A 15981-nucleotide genomic window follows, 5' to 3' on the forward strand; every position below is an offset into this window, starting at 1 on the left:
ACTAAGAACATGAAGGATGAGACTACAAACATGAAGACTACAAACATGAAGACTAAGAACATGAAGGATGAGACTACGAACATGAAGACTAAGAACATGAAGGATGAGACTACAAACATGAAGACTACAAACATGAAGACTAAGAACATGAAGGATGAGACTACAAACATGAAGACTACAAACATGAAGGATGAGACTACAAACATGAAGACTACAAACATGAAGGATGAGACTACAAACATGAAGACTACAAACATGAAGGATGAGACTACAAACATGAAGACTATAAACATGAAGACTACGAACATGAAGACTAAGAACATGAAGGATGAGACTACAAACATGAAGACTACAAACATGAAGGATGAGACTACAAACATGAAGGATGAGACTACAAACATGAAGGATGAGACTACAAACATGAAGACTACAAACATGAAGGATGAGACTACAAACATGAAGACTACAAACATGAAGACTAAGAACATGAAGGATGAGACTACAAACATGAAGACTACAAACATGAAGGATGAGACTACAAACATGAAGACTACAAACATGAAGACTAAGAACATGAAGGATGAGACTACAAACATGAATACTACAAACATGAAGACTACAAACATGAAGACTAAGAACATGAAGGATGAGACTACGAACATGAAGACTACAAACATGAAGGATGAGACTACAAACATGAAGACTACAAACATGAAGACTAAGAACATGAAGGATGAGACTACAAACATGAAGACTACAAACATGAAGGATGAGACTACAAACATGAAGACTACAAACATGAAGACTACAAACATGAAGGATGAGACTACAAACATGAAGACTACGAACATGAAGACTAAGAACATGAAGGATGAGACTACAAACATGAAGGATGAGACTACAAACATGAAGACTACAAACATGAAGACTAAGAACATGAAGGATGAGACTACGAACATGAAGACTAAGAACATGAAGGATGAGACTACGAACATGAAGACTACAAACATGAAGGATGAGACTACGAACATGAAGACTACAAACATGAAGACTAAGAACATGAAGGATGAGACTACAAACATGAAGACTACAAACATGAAGACTACAAACATGAAGGATGAGACTACAAACATGAAGACTACAAACATGAAGACTAAGAACATGAAGGATGAGACTACGAACATGAAGACTAAGAACATGAAGGATGAGACTACAAACATGAAGACTACAAACATGAAGGATGAGACTACAAACATGAAGACTACAAACATGAAGACTAAGAACATGAAGGATGAGACTACGAACATGAAGACTAAGAACATGAAGGATGAGACTACAAACATGAAGACTACAAACATGAAGGATGAGACTACAAACATGAAGACTACAAACATGAAGACTAAGAACATGAAGGATGAGACTACAAACATGAAGACTACAAACATGAAGGATGAGACTACAAACATGAAGACTACGAACATGAAGACTAAGAACATGAAGGATGAGACTACAAACATGAAGACTACAAACATGAAGACTAAGAACATGAAGGATGAGACTACAAACATGAAGACTACAAACATGAAGACTACAAACATGAAGGATGAGACTACAAACATGAAGACTATAAACATGAAGACTACAAACATGAAGACTAAGAACATGAAGGATGAGACTACGAACATGAAGACTAAGAACATGAAGGATGAGACTACAAACATGAAGACTACAAACATGAAGGATGAGACTACAAACATGAAGACTACAAACATGAAGGATGAGACTACAAACATGAAGACTACAAACATGAAGACTACAAACATGAAGGATGAGACTACAAACATGAAGACTACGAACATGAAGACTAAGAACATGAAGGATGAGACTACAAACATGAAGACTACAAACATGAAGACTACAAACATGAAGGATGAGACTACAAACATGAAGACTACGAACATGAAGACTAAGAACATGAAGGATGAGACTACAAACATGAAGACTACAAACATGAAGGATGAGACTACGAACATGAAGACTAAGAACATGAAGGATGAGACTACGAACATGAAGAATACAAACATGAAGGATGAGACTACGAACATGAAGACTACAAACATGAAGACTAAGAACATGAAGGATGAGACTACAAACATGAAGACTAAGAACATGAAGGATGAGACTACGAACATGGAGACTACGAACATGAAGACTACGAACATGAAGGATGAGACTACGAACATGAAGACTACGAACATGAAGACTACGAACATGAAGACTAAGAACATGAAGACTAAGAACATGAAGGATGAGACTACGAACATGAAGACTACGAACATGAAGGATGAGACTACGAACATGAAGACTAAGAACATGAAGGATGAGACTACGAACATGAAGACTATGAACATGAAGGATGAGACTACGAACATGAAGACTAAGAACATGAAGACTAAGAACATGAAGGATGAGACTACGAACATGAAGACTACGAACATGAAGGATGAGAATGCAAACATGAAGGATGAGACTACAAACATGAAGACTACAAACATGAAGGATGAGAATGCAAACATGAAGACTACGAACATGAAGGATGAGACTACAAACATGAAGGATGAGACTACAAACATGAAGGACGAGACTACAAACATGAAGACTACGAACATGAACGATGAGACTACAAACATGAAGACTACGAACATGAAGGATGAGACTACAAACATGAAGGATGAGACTACAAACATGAAGACTACAAACATGAAGGATGAGACTACGAACATGAAGACTACGAACATGAAGGATGAGACTACGAACAAGAAGACTACAAACATGATGTAGGACATCGTTACCTTTGCCACGTCTCTGCGTCCGACTGTGAGCGAAGCCGCCGCGTTCTTCTGACACGTTTCCTGGATGTCGTTCATGTTCAGACTGAGCAGGCACAAAGACATTTAAAAACTAATCAGAGAAACATATAAAGCATACATGTCAACCATCTAAAAATCACCACACTAATTATTTTGTATTTTATTTTGGAGGACAGAGCATCCTCCCTGTCGTAAGCTGAAGGTTCTGCCCTGAACCTTTGAGCCCAGGGTTCCACCTGTCAGGCTGTCCTTGAACATAAATAGATTCATGACCTTTGACCTGGAGGAGCTGGTGGTCTTGATGAGGACCAGGTGTTATTCAGAAATGTGGTGACGTCTTAAATAACTTTTTCAGATTTGACAGGGTTTTTAACTCGGAGGTGAATTCTGATCCTGAAGGAGACCCTGATGTTTGTGAAGGAGACCCTGATGCCTGAGGCAGTGGACCCTGATGTTCGTGAAGGAGACCCTGATGTTTGTGAAGGAGACCCTGATGCCTGAGGCAGTGGACCCTGATGTTCGTGAAGGAGACCCTGATGTTTGTGAAGGAGACCCTGATGCCTGAGGCAGTGGACCCTGATGTTCGTGAAGGAGACCCTGATGTTTGTGAAGGAGACCCTGATGCCTGAGGCAGTGGACCCTGATGTTTGTGAAGGAGACCCTGATATCTGAGGTGCTGGTCTCCTTCAGCTTGTCCTGCTTGTGTCTCTCACATGTAACTGTCTCCCAGAGCTTTGTGGACGGGCAGCAGACACGAGATTTCCTGGACGATCACTTTTCCTGCCAGTTTGATGGGACGGTTTCCGTAGTCCACTCCCTCTCGCTTTGTCTTAAACCGGCGAGATTTCTGATGGACAGAGAGACAGACGGACGGAGAGAGAGACAAGCAGACAGACAAGAGGAGGAGGGAGACAGCAGGCCAAAGAGAGACAAAGCACCACCTGATTAAAAGTGGTGTGGATGACTAATTACTGTAAGAGAGTTCACACAGCGAGACACCGACTGATGGACGGACCAATGTCCACCTGCTCATTGGGGTTCACCGAAAAACTAAGACCTAAAACTATGACCTAAAGCTAAGTCCTAAAACTAAGACTTAAAGCTAAGTCCTAAAACTAAGACCTAAAACTAAGACCTAAAACTATGTCCTAAAGCTAAGTCCTAAAACTATGACCTAAAGCTAAGTCCTAAAACTAAGACTTAAAGCTAAGTCCTAAAACTAAGACCTAAAACTAAGACCTAAAACTATGTCCTAAAGCTAAGTCCTAAAACTAAGACCTAAAGCTAAGTCCTAAAACTAAGACCTAAAGCTAAGTCCTAAAACTATGTCCTAAAACTAAGACCTAAAGCTAAGTCCTAAAACTAAGACCTAAAGCTAAGTCCTAAAACTAAGACCTAAAACTAAGTCCTAAAAATAAGACCTAAAACTATGTCCTAAAGCTAAGTCCTAAAACTAAGACCTAAAGCTAAGTCCTAAAACTAAGACCTAAAGCTAAGTCCTAAAACTAAGACCTAAAACTAAGACCTAAAGCTAAGTCCTAAAACTAAGACCTAAAGCTAAGTCCTAAAACTAAGACCTAAAGCTAAGTCCTAAAACTAAGACCTAAAACTATGACCTCAAACTATGTCCTAAAACTAAGTCCTAAAACTATGACCTAAAACTATGTCCTAAAACTAAGACCTAAAGCTAAGTCCTAAAAATAAGTCCTAAAACTAAGACCTAAAGCTAAGTCCTAAAAATAAGACCTAAAACTAAGACCTAAAGCTAAGTCCTAAAAATAAGACCTAAAACTAAGACCTAAAGCTAAGTCCTAAAACTAAGACCTAAAACTAAGACCTAAAACTAAGACCTAAAGCTAAGTCCTAAAAATAAGACCTAAAACTAAGACCTAAAGCTAAGTCCTAAAAATAAGACCTAAAGCCTAAAGCTAAGTCCTAAAACCTAAAACTATGACCTAAAACCTAAAACTAAGACCTACATCTATGACCTAAAGCTAAGAGACCTAAAACTATGACCTAAAGCTAAGTCCTAAAAATAAGACCTAAAGCTAAGTCCTAAAAATAAGACCTAAAACTAAGACCTAAAGCCTAAAGCTAAGTCCTAAAACCTAAAACTATGACCTAAAACCTAAAACTAAGACCTAAAACTAAGACCTAAATCTATGACCTAAAGCTAAGAGACCTAAAACTATGACCTAAAGCTAAGTCCTAAAACTAAGACCTAAAACTATGACCTAAAGCTAAGTCCTAAAACTAAGACCTAAAACTATGACCTAAAACTAAGACCTAAAGCTAAGTCCTAAAACTAAGACCTAAAACTGTCCTAAAACTAAGACCTAAAACTACTCTCTAATGACTCTTACTGATAGCACTTTGTAGTTTAACACTTTAGTAGCACTTAAAAGTCTCTTACTGATAGTACTCTGTAGGTTAACGTCATTGAAGAAATGTTACCTTCTTGATTCTTGTTGTTCTGAGTTTGGACTCATGGTTTAATGCACTTATTGTAAGTCGCTTTGGATAAAAGCGTCAGCTAAATGACATGAAATGTAATGTAATGTAATGTAATGTAAACCTGACTGCGTCCTCAGTGGACTATGATTGGTTTGTCTCTGGGAGCTCGCCGTGTGAAACATGGTTAGTCTTCAGTTCATTCACAAACTTCCATGTAGCCCCAACAGCCAAATTATCATGATACATAAACAGGTTTAAAATGAATAAACAACAGAGCTGCTGGCAGTAAACGTGAGTGAACATTAGAAGGTTAAGATGTAACGCAGACAGGAAGTCAGGCAGCAGACAGGAAGTCAGGAAGTCAGGCAGCAGACAAGAAGACAGGCAGCAGACAGGAAGTCAGGCAGCAGACAAGAAGTCAGGCAGCGGACAAGAAGTCAGGGAGCAGTAAGGAAGACAGGCAGCAGACAGGAAGACAGGCAGCAGACAAGAAGTCAGGCAGCAGACAAGAAGTCAGGCAGCAGACAAGAAGTCAGGGAGCAGTAAGGAAGACAGGCAGCAGACAGGAAGTCAGGAAGTCAGGCAGCAGACAGGAAGACAGGCAGCAGACAAGAAGTCAGGCAGCAGACAAGAAGTCAGGGAGCAGTAAGGAAGACAGGCAGCAGACAGGAAGTCAGGAAGTCAGGCAGCAGACAGGAAGACAGGCAGCAGACAAGAAGTCAGGCAGCAGACAAGAAGTCAGGGAGCAGTAAGGAAGACAGGCAGCAGACAGGAAGTCAGGAAGTCAGGCAGCAGACAAGAAGACAGGCAGCAGACAGGAAGTCAGGAAGTTAGGAAGCAGTCAAGAACACAGGCAGCAGACAGGAAGTCAGGAAGTTAGGCAGCAGACAGGAAGACAGGCAGCAGACAGGAAGTCCGGCAGCAGACAAGAAGTCAGGCATCAGTCAATAAGTCAGGCAGCAGGAATGAAGACAGGCAGCAGTCAGGAAGTCAGGCATCAGTCAAGAAGTCAGGCAGCAGACAGGAAGTCAGGCATCAGTCAAGAAGTCAGGCAGCAGGAATGAAGACAGGCAGCAGTCAGGAAGTCAGGCAGCAGACAGGAAGTCAGGCATCAGTCAAGAAGTCAGGCAGCAGACAGGAAGTCAGGCATCAGTCAAGAAGTCAGGCAGCAGGAATGAAGACAGGCAGCAGTCAGGAAGTCAGGCAGCAGACAGGAAGTCAGGCATCAGTCAAGAAGTCAGGCAGCAGACAGGAAGTCAGGCAGCAGAAAGGAAGACAGGCAGCAGTCAGGAAGTCAGGCATCAGTCAAGAAGTCAGGCAGCAGGAATGAAGACAGGCAGCAGTCAGGAAGTCAGGCAGCAGACAGGAAGTCAGGCATCAGTCAAGAAGTCAGGCAGCAGACAGGAAGTCAGGCAGCAGACAGGAAGTCAGGCACCAGAAAGGAAGTCAAGCAGCAGAAAGGAAGTCAGGCAGCAGACAGGAAGTCAGGCATCAGTCAAGAAGTCAGGCAGCAGGAATGAAGACAGGCAGCAGTCAGGCATCAGTCAAGAAGTCAGGCAGCAGGAATGAAGACAGGCAGCAGACAGGAAGTCAGGCATCAGTCAAGAAGTCAGGCAGCAGACAGGAAGTCAGGCACCAGAAAGGAAGTCAGGCAGCAGACAGGAAGTCAGGCAGCAGACAGGAAGTCAGGCACCAGAAAGGAAGTCAGGCAGCAGACAGGAAGTCAGGCAGCAGAAAGGAAGTCAGGCAGCAGACAGGAAGTCAGGCACCAGAAAGGAAGTCAGGCAGCAGAAAGGAAGTCAGGCAGCAGACAGGAAGTCAGGCACCAGAAAGGAAGTCAGGCAGCAGAAAGGAAGTCAGGCAGCAGACTCGTCTGTTCTGAATCTGAACGTTTGTCACTGTGAGAACCACATAGACTAAGCTAAAAGTAACTGCTAATGCTATTCACTGTGATAAATGCTACTCGACACTAGAATCAACTAAACCAGATGTTGTATTTTAATAAAGATCATTATTATAGAATCAGACCAAACAACTAAACCAGATGTTTAATTGAATAAAGATATGTAGGATAGATTCATGACACAGCAGAGGACCAACTACCAGGAACCCATTGGAGGTAAATTGGTGCACAGCCTTTATTCCCAATGGGAAAGCTCAGAAAAAACTATTTCACTCCAAAGAACATGACGTCAAAAATCCTCCCCAATTCCTTCTAATAGTTTGACTTTTGTCAACGTTGGTTTGATGATCTGATGAACTAGAAACCAGTGAAGGCTGAACTCAATAAACCAAATAAATTCAGATTCAGAACACATGATGTCACTTCGTTAGCTCTCAGTCTGTTAACACCATGAGTGGTCTGGAGGAGAGACGGCAGGAAAGAGGGACAGAGATCAGTACCGGCCAATCACAGAGGGTTTGGACAGACCAGCGGCGGGAGGCAGAGATTGGGGGCTTCTGATTGGAGGAGAATAGGAAGGCACATAAAATATATATATATATATATATATATATATATATATATATATATATATATATATATATATATATATATATATATATATATATATATGTATAATATATATATATATACACATATTAATATATGTATAATATATATATATATATATATATATACATACACATATATATATATATATATATATATATATATATATACATACACATATATATATATATATATATATATGTCTCACCCGTTCTTTATAGTAGAAGGAGGAGATGGACACGGTGTCTTTGTCGGAGCGAGTTGGGCTGCCGCTGTACAAACGCAGGGTGCTCTGAGACTCTGAACGCATCTTCATCGGAGTCAACACTCCGCTGTGATAGGCCGACAGAGCTGACAGGGACCTGGACACATTAAACACACACACAGTTTAACCTAGCTTAGCAAAAAAGACTGGAAGCAGGGGGAAAACTGTTAGCCTAGCTTAGCACAAAGACTGGAAGCAGGGGGAAACTGTTAGCCTAGCTTAGCACAAAGACTGGAAGTAGGGGGAAACTGTTAGCCTAGCTTAGCACAAAGACTGGAAGTAGGGGGAAACTGTTAGCCTAGCTCCTTTCTGCAGGTTTTGAGGAACTTGTTGTACAAACTCGTTCTTGAGAATGTACTATCCCTTTAATACACAGCGTTTGGACAAATGTGCTCACTTCCTGTAGCTTCGCAATAAAAGCTCATCAGTGAAAGACACTGATGTTGATTAAAAACACCTGTGTGTGCATTTACCTAGGAGTGGGCTCAGTGGGCGGGACAGAGCGGTGCATGGTGATTGGTCGGGTGAAGTAAACCAGACAGCCGGCGCCACAGAAACGAGCGCCAGAGGTCCGAGGGAACGGGATGTTGGCGTCCTGAAAAGAGCAAAAAAACAACTTTCCTTTATTATTCATTAATCCTGACGCTTCGTGTCTCTACTTTACATGGTGACTCGGTTCAAGTCTCTACTTTACATGGTGACTCGGTTTGTCTCTACTTTACATGGTGACTCGGTTTGTCTCTACTTTACATGGTGACTCGGTTCAAGTCTCTACTTTACATGGTGACTCGGTTTGTCTCTACTTTACATGGTGACTCGGTTCAAGTCTCTACTTTACATGGTGACTCGGTTTGTGTCTCTACTTTACATGGTGACTTGGTTTGTCTCTACTTTACATGGTGACTCGGTTTGTGTCTCTACTTTACATGGTGACTCAGTTTGTGTCTACTTTACATGGTGACTCGGTTTGTGTCTCTACTTTACATGGTGACTCGGTTCGTGTCTCTACTTTACATGGTAACTCGGTTTGTGTCTCTACTTTACATGGTGACTCTGTTTGTGTCTCTACTTTACATGGTGACTCTGTTTGTGTCTCTACTTTACATGGTGACTCTGTTTGTGTCTCTACTTTACATGGTGACTCAGTTTGTGTCTCTACTTTACATGGTGACTTGGTTTGTCTCTACTTTACATGGTGACTCGGTTTGTGTCTCTACTTTACATGGTGACTCGGTTTGTCTCTACTTTACATGGTGACTCAGTTTGTGTCTCTACTTTACATGGTGACTCTGTTTGTGTCTCTACTTTACATGGTGACTCGGTTCAAGTCTCTACTTTACATGGTGACTCGGTTCAAGTCTCTACTTTACATGGTGACTCGGTTTGTCTCTACTTTACATGGTGACTCGGTTTGTGTCTATACTTTACATGGTGACTCGGTTTGTGTCTCTACTTTACATGGTGACTCGCTTCGTGTCTCTACTTTACATGGTGACTCGCTTTGTGTCTCTACTTTACATGGTGACTCTGTGTCTCTACTTTACATGGTGACTCGGTTTGTGTCTCTACTTTACATGGTGACTCGCTTCGTGTCTCTACTTTACATGGTGACTCGCTTTGTGTCTCTACTTTACATGGTGACTCTGTGTCTCTACTTTACATGGTGACTCGGTTCAAGCCTCTACTTTACATGGTGACTCGGTTTGTCTCTACTTTACATGGTGACTCGGTTTGTGTCTTTACTTTACATGGTGACTCGGTTTGTGTCTCTACTTTACATGGTGACTCGGTTTGTGTCTCTACTTTACATGGTGACTCGGTTTGTGTCTCTACTTTACATGGTGACTCGGTTTGCTACTTTACATGGTGACTCGGTTTGTGTCTTTACTTTACATGGTGACTCGGTTTGTGTCTCTACTTTACATGGTGACTCGGTTTGTGTCTCTACTTTACATGGTGACTCTGTTTGTGTCTCTACTTTACATGGTGACTCAGTTTGTGTCTCTACTTTACATGGTGACTTGGTTTGTCTCTACTTTACATGGTGACTCGGTTTGTGTCTCTACTTTACATGGTGACTCGGTTTGTCTCTACTTTACATGGTGACTCAGTTTGTGTCTCTACTTTACATGGTGACTCGGTTTGTCTCTACTTTACATGGTGACTCAGTTTGTGTCTCTACTTTACATGGTGACTCGGTTCAAGTCTCTACTTTACATGGTGACTCGGTTTGTCTCTACTTTACATGGTGACTCGGTTTGTGTCTCTACTTTACATGGTGACTCGGTTTGTGTCTCTACTTTACATGGTGACTCGGTTTGTCTCTATTTTACATGGTGACTCGGTTTGTGTCTCTACTTTACATGGTGACTCGCTTCGTGTCTCTACTTTACATGGTGACTCTGTTTGTGTCTCTACTTTACATGGTGACTCTGTTTGTGTCTCTACTTTACATGGTGACTCGGTTCAAGCCTCTACTTTACATGGTGACTCGGTTTGTCTCTACTTTACATGGTGACTCGGTTTGTCTCTACTTTACATGGTGACTCAGTTTGTGTCTCTACTTTACATGGTGACTCAGTTTGTGTCTCTACTTTACATGGTGACTCTGTTTGTGTCTCTACTTTACATGGTGACTCAGTTTGTGTCTCTACTTTACATGGTGACTCTGTTTGTGTCTCTACTTTACATGGTGACTCGGTTCAAGCCTCTACTTTACATGGTGACTCGGTTTGTCTCTACTTTACATGGTGACTCGGTTTGTGTCTACTTTACATGGTGACTTAGTTCAAGCCTCTACTTTACATGGTGACTCGGTTTGTCTCTACTTTACATGGTGACTCTGTTTGTGTCTCTACTTTACATGGTGACTCAGTTTGTCTCTACTTTACATGGTGACTCAGTTTGTGTCTCTACTTTACATGGTGACTCGGTTTGTGTCTCTACTTTACATGGTGACTTGGTTTGTCTCTACTTTACATGGTGACTTGGTTCGTGTCTCTACTTTACATGGTGACTCAGTTTGTCTCTACTTTACATGGTGACTCAGTTTGTGTCTCTACTTTACATGGTGACTCAGTTTGTGTCTCTACTTTACATGGTGACTCGGTTCAAGTCTCTACTTTACATGGTGACTCGGTTCAAGTCTCTACTTTACATGGTGACTCGGTTTGTCTCTACTTTACATGGTGACTCGGTTTGTGTCTATACTTTACATGGTGACTCGGTTTGTGTCTACTTTACATGGTGACTCAGTTTGTGTCTCTACTTTACATGGTGACTCGGTTTGTCTCTACTTTACATGGTGACTCGGTTTGTCTCTACTTTACATGGTGACTCAGTTTGTGTCTCTACTTTACATGGTGACTCGGTTTGTCTCTACTTTACATGGTGACTCTGTTTGTGTCTCTACTTTACATGGTGACTCTGTTTGTGTCTCTACTTTACATGGTGACTCGGTTTGTCTCTACTTTACATGGTGACTCGGTTTGTCTCTACTTTACATGGTGACTCTGTTTGTGTCTCTACTTTACATGGTGACTCTGTTTGTGTCTCTACTTTACATGGTGACTCGGTTCAAGTCTCTACTTTACATGGTGACTCGGTTTGTCTCTACTTTACATGGTGACTCAGTTTGTGTCTCTACTTTACATGGTGACTCGGTTTGTCTCTACTTTACATGGTGACTCGGTTTGTGTCTCTACTTTACATGGTGACTCGGTTTGTGTCTCTACTTTACATGGTGACTCGGTTTGTCTCTACTTTACATGGTGACTCAGTTTGTGTCTCTACTTTAAACGAACTGAGTCACGATGTAACCGGCTCCTGAGGGTCTCAAGGTCTCGGTTCCTTTGGGTGTCAAGGTCTCGGGGTCTGTTACCTGATAGGAGCCGTAAGTGTTGGTGACCCGAGGGAACGCCTGTAGGGCTGGAGCGACGGGGTTGGACAGGACGAAGGGGCCGGAGACTGGACCGTCCTCCTGTGTCTGACAGGGGAAAGACGTTATGAAGAGAGAACCTCTGAAGGTCGTGTCCTTGTCCTGAGCCTCATGGCCAGCATGTTCTCACCATTTCCGACTCCAGACAGGACACCAGCTGCCGGACACACGGCTCCAGGCAGTTCTGGTTCCTCTTCACCTTCTGAAGAGACGTGTCGGTCAGGATCTGAACAGAAGCACAAAGAGTCAATTTGTCTTCATGTCTCATTAAAATCTCTTTAAATAGAAATAAATAAAGAACAAGTGCGATCAATGAAACCGGTGCGTTCAGGAGCGTCGGTACCTTCTGGATCTTGGTCTTGGTGGCGGACGGGATGGTTGTAGGCGAGACGAACTGGAAGGTCGGTGCTGCATTGTTGGGATACTGAGCGGGAAACTTGACCACCAGGCGGACCTGATGGCTGCCGAAGTGAGCCGACACCACGCAGCTGCGGTTCAACGCGTCCATCTGCACAAAATATCACACTTCTCAGTGTCACTTCCTGTCCCATCTTTAAGCGTCTCCAGGTTATTATTCACAGTGATTTATTAAATTCACAGACTGTTTTGCCAGTTCGTACCAAGAGAATAAAACAACTGAATCGAAAAAACATCATGGCTACAAGCAAAACAAGAGGGATTTGAGGGGCTTTTATTTTGAAAAGGCAGCTATTCTCCTAAGAGAGAAATATGTAAATGATTGACAGTTGATTAAAACAGGGAGCTGTTGATCATGAAGGAAAGGTTACATGTTGAGACCTTGAAAGTGTCTTCGTCTCACCTCCACGTCCACGTTTCTGATCTGCAGGTTGACCAGCGAAAACTCCTGCTGCAACGTCTGAGGGACACCTGAACCCACCACCGAGCTCAAAGCACCGTCCTGATCTGAGGAACGACAGGAATAGAGAAGACAGGAAGGACAGAGAGAAGACAGACAGAGGACCGGACAACAGGATGGACAGAGAGAAGACAGGATGGACAGAGAGAAGACAGAACAACAGGAAGGACAGAGAGAAGACAGAACAACAGGATGGACAGAGAGAAGACAGAACAACAGGATGGACAGAGAGAAGACAGGATGGACAGAGAGAAGAGAGAACAACAGGATGGACAGAGAGAAGACAGGATGGACAGAGAGAAGAGAGAACAACAGGATGGACAGAGAGAAGACAGGATGGACAGAGAGAAGACAGAACAACAGGAAGGACAGAGAGAAGACAGAACAACAGGATGGACAGAGAGAAGACAGGATGGACAGAGAGAAGACAGAACAACAGGAAGGACAGAGAGAAGACAGAACAACAGGATGGACAGAGAGAAGACAGAACAACAGGATGGACAGAGAGAAGACAGAACAACAGGATGGACAGAGAGAAGACAGAACAACAGGATGGACAGAGAGAAGATAGGATGGACAGAGAGAAGAGAGAACAACAGGATGGACAGAGAGAAGACAGGATGGACAGAGAGAAGACAGAACAACAGGAAGGACAGAGAGAAGACAGAACAACAGGATGGACAGAGAGAAGACAGGATGGACAGAGAGAAGACAGAACAACAGGAAGGACAGAGAGAAGACAGAACAACAGGAAGGACAGAGAGAAGACAGAACAACAGGATGGACAGAGAGAAGACAGGATGGACAGAGAGAAGACAGAACAACAGGATGGACAGAGAGAAGACAGGATGGACAGAGAGAAGACAGAACAACAGGAAGGACAGAGAGAAGACAGAACAACAGGATGGACAGAGAGAAGACAGAACAACAGGAAGGACAGAGAGAAGACAGAACAACAGGATGGACAGAGAGAAGACAGAACAACAGGATGGACAGAGAGAAGACAGAACAACAGGATGGACAGAGAGAAGACAGAACAACAGGATGGACAGAGAGAAGACAGAACAACAGGATGGACAGAGAGAGGACAGAACAACAGGATGGACAGAGAGAGGACAGAACAACAGGATGGACAGAGAGAAGACAGGATGGACAGAGAGAAGACAGAACAACAGGATGGACAGAGAGAAGACAGAACAACAGGAAGGACAGACAGAGGACATGTTCTTAGATTCAGCAGCTGAAGACTAAATAAAGAATGATGTGCATTTACATGAATCTACCCAGTTAAAGTCTACTCATTAATATTAATGTTATTAGTAGTAAAATGTAATATAATTGATTTTAATTCATTTCTTACCCTGCAGGTTCTCGGCAGCGAGGCCGACACTGAATTGACCACCAGGCTCCTGAGACACCAGAGAGGTCTCCGTCTCCACGCTGAGAGACATCCTGTCAATCAGCTCGTCCACCACGTCACTGACGCACAACTAAACAACCACAACAACAACAACAACAACAACAACCACAAAACAACAACATACATCAGGATGTGAGAAACAGGAGGAGACCCCTTCTCTAAAGCTGCACACTCACCTTCTGAAGCTGAGGATCCACCCTCCAGATCCTCAGAGTCTGATCTCTGGACCACGTGACCAGTTGGTAATCCTTGGAGCCTGGACCGTCAACAAACAAACAACATCAACGTCTGGACCGTCAACAAACAAACAACATCAACGTCAACGACTGGACCGTCAACAAACAAACAACATCAACGTCTGGACCGTCAACAAACAAACAACATCAACGTCAACGACTGGACCGTCAACAAACAAACAACATCAACGTCTGGACCGTCAACAAACAAACAACATCAACGTCAACGACTGGACCGTCAACAAACAAACAACATCAACGTCTGGACCGTCAACAAACAAACAACATCAACGTCAACGACTGGACCGTCAACAAACAAACAACATCAACGTCTGGACCGTCAACAAACAAACAACATCAACGTCAACGACTGGACCGTCAACAAACAAACAACATCAACGTCAACGACTGGACCGTCAACAAACAAACAACATCAACGTCAACGACTGGACCATCAACAAACAAACAACATCAACGACTGGACCGTCAACAAACAAACAACATCAACGACTGGACCGTCAACAAACATCAACGTCAACGACTGGACCGTCAACAAACAAACAACATCAACGTCAACGACTGGACCGTTAACAAACATCAACGTCAACGACTGGACCGTCAACAAACAAACAACATCAACGACTGGACCGTCAACAAACAAACAACATCAACGACTGGACCGTCAACAAACATCAACGTCAACGACTGGACCGTCAACAAACAAACAACATCAACGTCAACGACTGGACCGTTAACAAACATCAACGTCAACGACTGGACCGTCAACAAACAAACAACATCAACGACTGGACCGTCAACAAACAAACATCAACGTCAACGACAGGACCGTTAACAAACAAACAACGTCAACGACTGGACCGTCAACAAACAAACAACATCAACGACTGGACCGTCAACAAACAAACAACATCAATGTCAACGACTGGACCGTCAACAAACAAACAACATCAACGTCAACGACTGGACCGTCAACAAACAAACAACATCAACGTCAACGACTGGACCGTCAACAAACAAACAACATCAACGTCAACGACTGGACCATCAACAACATCAACGTCAACGACTGGACCGTCAACAAACAAACAACATCAATGTCAACGACTGGACCATCAATAAACAAACAACATCAACGTCAACGACTGGACCGTCAACAAACAAACAACATCAACGTCAACGACTGGACCGTCAACAAACAAACAACATCAATGTCAACGACTGGACCGTCAACAAACAAACATCAACGACTGGACCGTCAACAAACAAACAACATCATTGTCAACGACTGGACCGTCAACAAACAAACAACATCAACGACTGGACCGTTAAAAAACAAACAACATCAACGTCAACGACTGGACCGTCAACAAACAAACAACATCAACGACT

The 15981-nt window shown here is 42.8% G+C and overlaps 1 protein-coding gene across 4 annotated transcripts in view; it reads right to left on the minus strand.

Annotated features, from left to right (window-relative positions):
• The window catches only part of wdr59 (WD repeat domain 59), a 48661-nt gene that overhangs the window by 8415 nt on the left and 24265 nt on the right, over positions 1–15981 (minus strand). For 2 of the 4 annotated variants that reach the window (XM_034529582.1, XM_034529580.1), the window contains 10 exons: positions 14512–14591; positions 14276–14405; positions 12859–12962; positions 12382–12546; positions 12169–12264; positions 11982–12086; positions 8575–8696; positions 8045–8198; positions 3584–3717; positions 2853–2934 (listed from right to left, as the gene is read on the minus strand). In XM_034529582.1, the coding sequence (XP_034385473.1) occupies positions 2853–2934; positions 3584–3717; positions 8045–8198; positions 8575–8696; positions 11982–12086; positions 12169–12264; positions 12382–12546; positions 12859–12962; positions 14276–14405; positions 14512–14591 (1172 nt within the window). Of the gene's footprint in view, positions 1–2852; positions 2935–3583; positions 3718–7727; positions 7785–8044; positions 8199–8574; positions 8697–11981; positions 12087–12168; positions 12265–12381; positions 12547–12858; positions 12963–14275; positions 14406–14511; positions 14592–15981 lie in introns of those variants that run through there. The other 2 variants (XM_034529583.1, XR_004609254.1) reach the window with 2 other exon arrangements.

This window comes from Cyclopterus lumpus, chromosome 3 (genome assembly GCF_009769545.1).
Source record: "Cyclopterus lumpus isolate fCycLum1 chromosome 3, fCycLum1.pri, whole genome shotgun sequence".
NCBI lineage: Eukaryota > Metazoa > Chordata > Actinopteri > Perciformes > Cyclopteridae > Cyclopterus > Cyclopterus lumpus.